The sequence below is a fragment of the Olea europaea genome, chromosome 18 (genome assembly GCF_002742605.1).
Source record: "Olea europaea var. sylvestris chromosome 18, O_europaea_v1, whole genome shotgun sequence".
NCBI lineage: Eukaryota > Viridiplantae > Streptophyta > Magnoliopsida > Lamiales > Oleaceae > Olea > Olea europaea.
The window spans coordinates 15,531,123-15,538,895 of record NC_036254.1 but is presented as its reverse complement, the minus strand read 5'-3'; the positions used below and the strand labels follow the sequence as shown (position 1 = coordinate 15,538,895).

At 37.8% G+C, this 7,773-nt stretch overlaps 1 protein-coding gene across 8 annotated transcripts; it reads left to right on the top strand.

The window, feature by feature from the left end:
• Positions 1 to 2,751: 2,751 nt before the first annotated feature.
• On the top strand, positions 2,752 to 6,071 carry LOC111367603 (protein BASIC PENTACYSTEINE6-like). 8 transcript variants are annotated; one of them, XM_022988562.1, is made up of 5 exons: positions 2,753 to 2,889; positions 3,867 to 3,941; positions 4,059 to 4,117; positions 4,236 to 4,389; positions 4,832 to 6,071. In XM_022988562.1, exons 4-5 carry the CDS (start codon positions 4,336 to 4,338, stop codon positions 5,774 to 5,776), a joined length of 999 nt encoding a protein of 332 aa, XP_022844330.1. In that variant the 5' UTR covers positions 2,753 to 2,889; positions 3,867 to 3,941; positions 4,059 to 4,117; positions 4,236 to 4,335; the 3' UTR covers positions 5,777 to 6,071. The 8 variants fall into 8 exon arrangements, with proteins under 8 accessions (XP_022844335.1, XP_022844330.1, XP_022844327.1 ...); XM_022988559.1 differs by lacking the exon at positions 4,059 to 4,117; XM_022988561.1 differs by having other exon boundaries at positions 4,059 to 4,389.
• Positions 6,072 to 7,773: the final 1,702 nt, after the last annotated feature.

Below are 7,773 nucleotides of genomic sequence, written 5' to 3'. Positions count from 1 at the left end.
GGGTCATTTTAAAAAGCGTGTAAGTGTATTTTGGTCCAAATTTTACTAAAATGGCAAATTGTGCAAATCTTCGAAAAACTGGCCAGTTTTAAAATTACCCACTTGAGAATGAATTTTTAGGGATCTCAACGAGTCGAGTAAAATCGACTTGAGCCGGCTCACGATTTATTTTATATATATATAACATGCAGGCAATGTGTAGTTGCTTGCTATTGCAGATCAGCTTTATTATCATTATTAAATTTAGGCTCAACTCGTCATGGGCACGGGCTTGAGCCAACGTCCCAAAATGGAGTTTGGCCCGAACTTTGGCTCGGTAGAATTGATATGCGAGTCGCAAGCCTAATTGATACCCCTAAAAATATAGGATGGAATTTTCTCTTCTTCTAGTTACTGAATTTAATCAACATTATACAAATGATCACTTGGTTAATAAAAGTAATGTCTAATCCAATGCATGTATTTACTTTGTTTGACGCTATCATTCAATGCCACTTCGAGTGAAGGCATTAATCACTGTCTAGTTTATTAAAAGTTCTAGCAAATTGAAAAGGAAAAAAGTAGTGTTGAATGAAAACGCTGACAAGAAATTAATGCCTCTTAAGCCACCTTGACATTTAATGGGCGTTACGTTGACTTTGCTTTCATTAATCGAGTGATATTTTTGTAACGTTAATTAACTTCAGTGATTAAATAGGACAAAAATACTCCGGTGACCGTGTTTGTATTGTTAATTAATTTATATGTCTTCAATGGATCAGAAAAACATTAGAAGGACCAACTTAAAATTTTCACAAACCTCGATGACAATTTGTGCAATCCAGTACTGAACTATATTAAAACCTTGGATGTCATATAATTTTGTTGATACATGAAAATTGGTTGTCAAGATATACACATTAATAACGAGATTACACCTTTAATCACTAGTTTTTTCTTTCTTCCCCATTTTATTTAGCTTTGCAAGAATAATAAACATTTTAAGATAGAATCACGATAAGCTCTTCCAATATTTTTCTTGAGTATTGTGATCGTTGGAAAATGTCTTATAAGTGAGAGTTTGTTTTGGCATATTTTTGGATGGGATCCATTTCTTCTTTTTAGAAGATCTAAGTAAATTCATATTGATCATTCATAAAAATATCGAAATCATATATTTACTTGTAAAAATTGATACTCGAGTAGATGAAAAATTGAAGTTTAAAATTGACCCATTGAAAAAAGAAAACTATTTTAGTTTGTCATAAATAGAAAAACGGACAATGCAATGAACTAGTTTATATATGAACACACTTTTGAAAGGCATCATCATATGTAAAGGTCCTCTCCACATGCATGCAGAGGGTTGCAAATCATAACCTTGGACTACATGAACACACTAGTTTAGAGTCAAACCGAACCTAACTAAGCTTTTTGCTCGACCAAAGAAATCTAGGCTCGACCCGAGCCGGCTCACTTTTTTTCATAATAAACTTCTGCCTAAAAAAGGCAGCACCATGCAGCACTTGGTTGCCTTTAGATCCATTCTTTTTTGGGGCCTGTGAGCCCAAGCCGACGAGCCAAATGGGCTAGCTTGGGCTTGGGACGACACCCCAAAATGAGGCTCAGCCCAAGCCTTGAGCTGGGCTAGCTCGAGCTTTTCGAGTCGAGGTACGAGCGATTCGAGCTAACAAGCGAAATTGACACCCTAACCAGAACATATTTCATCTATGACAATTTGAACTTTTATATGAAAGTTCGTAATAATATGGCGGATATCGGTCGCTTTGCTTTAACACAATCGAGACACGTAGTTAGTTAACCACCCAGTAGGCCTACTCATGACCTTTGATGGATTGCTATTATGTTAGAATCATGCTACAAATACGAAATTTTGCAACAGAAAAATCATATAGGCAACACATGGCATGACATCATTGGAAGATGGGAAAAAAGAAGAAAAACAGTCCGCTTACATTTTGCCACGTCAGTGTCGATACAAGTTCGGTTAAATTTTTCCTATATTTATGGCTTTGTTGATTCTGTTATGATCAAATGCTCAACTAGTAGGTGTGGGTCCATGGTCAATCGATGACGAATTGCATTTAGTGTAGTTGGCGCTATAAAATAGAATGTTGATGTTAGCGAACAACTAGATATTGCCACGTCATGTTCATCTTACTATATAAAAATGGAGGTTATCTCGCCTACTATAAATTTACAACATCACATACAGTTTCTCCCACACCACTTCAATTATTTCTTTACTTTCAAAAGAGATAATCGGAACTTCATCGGAGAAAACACAGAATACACACATAAGATTTTCTTCTTTATCCCAATGTTCTTTTAAACTTACAGTTATTAGTATCAACGAGGGCAGAAAATTAGCATCAAATATTGTCGTCAATTTATAAAAACCGTAATAAGCCTCGACCTGGGTTTCATTATCTTCCACTACAATTCTACGTTTTGAATTCAAATATTTAATTTAACGATATATGTTCATACACCTGCAATCATTACTAACTTATGAATTACTCCTTTCTTGAAAAGTAGAATTTTAGCAAAACAAATCAAATAGAAAAGGAGTCTATAGCATTATTGTGCTTAATAGTTAATTTCTTGGAAAGTATTTTAACTTCATATTTTTTTAGAAAGTGTAAAAGTAAGTTGAGAATCATGTTTGTTAAAGTAAGTAATTTAAGTACAAGCAGAAATGCACTCTAAAATGAAAATATTGATAAAAAGGAAATTAGAAAAATGTTTTATATAATGTGTAGTGTGTGTACATATTCTTCACTGCCCTTTCAACAGCTATTCTTCTATCACAGATATTTCATTTCCTTTCATCCTCCGCAAATTTAGGGTTTCGACTCTGTCCTCTCTCTCTCTCTACAGTACTTCAAAGTGAGCTCTGCTTTTTCTCACTCAACTCTTTTGCATCATTACCGTTTAACTAGTGATTTTTTTTTTTTTTTATACTTTTGCTGCATTTTATCAAATTCTCAGGATTTTTCTGCTGGATTTTGGTTTGTTGACTTGATGGCGGTGCCTGATTGAGTGATTTAATTGATTTGAACATTTTGATGAGATGGGTCGCATTTTATCTCGGAATTTTTTTACTGGAGTTGAATTTGTAGCACACTCGGTTTAGATGATCTGCTGATGATGCATCTTATTGAAGTTGATTTCATGTTGATGATGCGTTCTTTGAATTTGTTGTTGTTTTTTGAGTTTCTTGAATCTAGTTTGCTTGTACCTGGGTATTTTATAAAGCTGCTAATTATAATTTCTTGATTTCATCTAGCTAGTCTTAGGGCTTCCTTTTTTGTTCCTTGAAAAGTTGAAGAATTACATATTAAACTGAATTTTCATTTGAAAACCCAAAAAGAGAAGAAGAAGGAAGTCGAGAAGAGTAAATTGAATCCGTTGCTGTTGAATATTTCTCATTTGAACTTAAGAGAACTATTTGTGGTTGCACGGGTTTTGTTCTTAGCAAAAATAAAAACGTGAACGACACATCATTAACTTGAAAATTCTGTTTAGAATATATGGTATGCATCTATACCCTTTTTTTTTTTTTAAATGATTTTGTTTCGTTAACAGACATCAAATGTACGTTTTAAATTCTTGTATTGATCTATGAAGAAGATGAGATTCAGGTTCAAAGGTCCACATTAGGATGCTGCTCATAAAATTAAAAACTTTTGAATAACTGGCTACATGGTATCTCTAAGATAACGAATTACTATCTCAGTATTGAAATCTGGCAATGTAGGTTTCTCTATGTCCACCTGGCCCTTTTTTCACATACACTAGATGTTATGAAGTGAATTATGTCTTTGTTGTATATATTGATTCCAAATGTTCCTTTTCTTGTCCAGAAGCTCATAGCTGTGCAAGTAGAATGATGTGTTCAATGTCTGCAGTATCATGAAGATTCAGTAGGGAATTCTTTGGTAATGTGCTAATTTTCTGCTTCTGTAAAAGGTTGACAGGACATTTCTGAAGGTTTTTTCCAAAGCTTTACTAATTTGGTTTAGATATTTTTCTCATGAATTTATATTGTTTGGCAGGAGGAAGATTATTTAAATTTTATAAGATTGCCTTGTGTACATATCTTCCTGCTTATGATGTACCGTTGCATTCCTTTTAAGTTTTATTTTATTGGGAAAATAACATGGTGTTCCTGAAAGTCATCATCATAAAAAAGAAACAAAGTTGATAAATTAATTAAAGCAGTTTGGTTACAGGCTCGAGGTTTCAGTGGTGTCTTTTTGCTTGATGGCAAATTACATGTAGTAGTGGGTTTAAAGGTGAAACTTAGCTGGTAGTTTCTACTGTGGATCTCAGATGGATGACAGTGGACATCGTGAAAATGGAAGGCATAAACCACCTTTGAGTCAGGTATGCTGAAGTCATCTATTTCTGCACAGTAAGTTACTGTCAATAATCTAATTTCTGATTGTTGAGTTTTTGTGTGGAGCCTAACTAAAGTGTTCTTGAAGGGGTATATTGCTCATTCATATATTTATACAAGGTTGACCTAGTTCCTACATAATGTAAAGGAATTTGAGAGGTCTGTTTTTCATTGAGATAACGGAGGTGAGGGAAACCTTGTAATCTTGTTCTCCATTATAGTGGAACAACTCCAGCGATAATTTTCCTCTCACTTTGAGAGTGTACCACTATAAATATGCGGTGGTGTTTCTGTTCTCGGTTTATTTCTTATTGCTCTTGGGATTGGGATTAGAGCTTAAGCCCAGTCAATTCTTGATCTCAAACCAATCTATATCATGGTATTCTAATAGTTTGCATTTGAAAACTTTTTGAAATGCTTCTGTTTCAGTGGTTCATGCAGCATCAGCCATCAATGAAACAGATAATGGCCATTATGGCTGAAAGAGATGCTGCAGTCCAAGAAAGAAATTTAGCTCTTTCTGAAAAAAAGGTTGCCTTGGCAGAGCGAGATATGGCTATCCTACAACGAGATCAGGCAATAGCAGAACGAAATAATGCCATAATGAAGCGTGACAACGCTATTGCTACCCTTCAGTATAGGGAAAATACCATGAACAACGATAATATGTCGCAATGTCCTCCAGGATGCCAAGTTGCTCATGGGGTGAAACACATACACCATCCTCAGCAGCATGAACACCATCAGTCCAACATGGGTGAAGCTCCATTCACGACGGGGGAAACTCACCTGCCTGACACCATTCCATTGCCCCCAGTTGCTCCTGAGCCTGAAAAATCCCGTAGTACAAAACGTAGAAAGGAGGCAAAGGCTACTACCTCCATGAAGAAGACGTCAACATCCTTGAAGAAGGGCAAACAAGATGGTGAGGACCTGAACAAAACAATGTTCGGGAAATCACAGTCCTGGAAAAACGAGCAGGATATTGATGGTGATACTGATGACCTTAACAGGCAAATGGTTGTATCGAAACCAAATTGGAAAGATCAGGACCTGGGACTGAACCAGGTTGCATTTGACGAGTCGACCATGCCGGTGCCCGTCTGCTCGTGTACTGGGGTTCTAAGGCCTTGTTATAAATGGGGTAATGGAGGTTGGCAATCTTCCTGTTGTACAACCACTTTGTCAATGTATCCACTGCCAGCAGTGCCTAACAAGCGCCATAGTCGAGTTGGTGGTCGGAAAATGAGTGGAGGTGCGTTTAACAAGCTGCTCAGTCGACTTGCTGGAGAAGGTCATGATCTGTCGAATCCAGTTGATCTTAAAGATCACTGGGCAAAGCATGGCACAAATCGCTACATCACCATCAAATAAATATCTGATAATGCTGGGACCCAAATAAGATAATTCACCGGAAAACATTTATAATAGTATATGATTTTGCACATGTATGGGAAGGATACATTGGCCTGCCTAGCTAATAGGGGATAGTTCCATACATTTTCATCTCTCTCAATTATCATTAGCAGAATTAAGAGCTCAGCTCCCCTTGAAATCTTCTTTATTTTCGGTTTCCTATTTTCATAATTCAGAATGTGTGGATGTTGATTGATGATGAGATAATAGCAATGTTTGTCTTAGAATGGGCTATATATATGATGGCAAATCTGGATATAATTGTAAAAGGGGTATATGATCAATATATGTTATTATAGCCGTACAAGTTATAGATGTTAATTTGCAACAATAAGGTATGTTTTATCATTTTATTTCAAGCAATAAACCACTTGGACAGTAGGTCCAATGTGAGTTGGATCACTTAGCCATGTGTCATAATTGGAAAAACGAGCACTGTGGAAATACATACTACTTAGCCAAAGAAACATGATGGATTGGAGAGTTGATTGAAATGGGCTAAACTTTCCAAGGGTTGTCATATCTTGTCTAATGGATAGGTACCAAAATGATTGAAATCACGACCAAGCTATGATAGGCCGTGTTGTGAGTCAGCCCACCCTCACGGTCAAGCCCGCGGCACGCATTGGCAGTAATGAAACATGAAATTTTTTTATGATCGGTAGGAGGCAGTAGGCCGACACGGACCACCTTGAAATCAGTTTGGCCTGGTTGACATAGAGGTTCATGGTTGATGAGCGTAATTTTTTTGAAATTTATTTCTACGAGCCCTTGTTCTATTGAGTGATGAGCCGAGCTAGAAAACATTTATCGTTAGATGGAGGACACCAAAGCCCGGGCTCGATAATATTGTCACTTAGAATTGATTCGAGATTCGAAGTTGAGGAAATTACATCATTCCAGGTCTTTAAAAATAACAATTCAAAAACCAGGGTTGATGTTTCATTATTCACAAATCAGTTCCCCATCTATAAAAACCCTAATTTATCTCCACAACTCTCTCTTGCCCCCCCCACCATCTCTCTCCAGTAAAACGACCCTCCATTATCTCCCATATGAATCCGGTGCAATTGCGAACTCCTCGTCTTCCCATCATCGCTGACTGCCGTTGTCGCCTAGCCCATCACCTATATTCAATCCATATCACCCCAGATGGAGTGCGAATCGTCGGCCAGAAGGAGCGCAAAATTGTCGCGAGTTGCTATGTTATTTTACCCATATCTTGCGATTTCAGATCCATCCATGGCCATCATCCCGTCGTCACTCCCTGCGAGCAACGCTCACTGCAGTACAGATCGGTGGTGTTGTTCTTTTTTTATTTATTTTTTTTTGATGTTAGTTGTGGGTGGTTTTACTTGTTTTTGGTTTTGCAAGTAGTTGTTTTAGTGGTGGTGAGGTGGTTGTTGAGTGGTGGTGTTGCGGCTTGTGCAGCGTCGCCATGGGGACTGTGCCTTAGTTGCTGAGAGCATGGCGAGTTCGTGTTGGCATGGTGGTGATGGTGGCTACTGTGGTGGCGGCGGGGATGATGGTGGTGGCGTGGGTTCAGATTTGGGTGGTGGTTGTTGTAATAGTGGTGAGGTAGTGACGTTGATGACAGTGGTGTTGTGTTATTGTTATTGTTGGTGGTGGAGGTGGAGGTGGCAGCGTGGCTAAGGAATGAGACGAAGAGTGTCTGTGACCAACTATTTGGTCGATTTGTGACCAAGTTCAGCCCACCCTCACGGTCAAGCCCGCGGCACGCATTGGCAGTAATGAAACATGAAATTTTTTTATGATCGGTAGGAGGCAGTAGGCCGACACGGACCACCTTGAAATCAGTTTGGCCTGGTTGACATAGAGGTTCATGGTTGATGAGCGTAATTTTTTTGAAATTTATTTCTACGAGCCCTTGTTCTATTGAGTGATGAGCCGAGCTAGAAAACATTTATCGTTAGATGGAGGACACCAAAGCCCGG

Coding starts and splice junctions, on each gene's coding strand:
- LOC111367603 (XM_022988559.1), top strand. CDS start 4,336: ATGGATGACAGTGGACATCGTGAAAATGGAAGGCATAAACCACCTTTG. Junction 4,390..4,831: donor ATAAACCACCTTTGAGTCAG/GTATGCTGAAGT, acceptor CTTCTGTTTCAG/TGGTTCATGCAGCATCAGCC.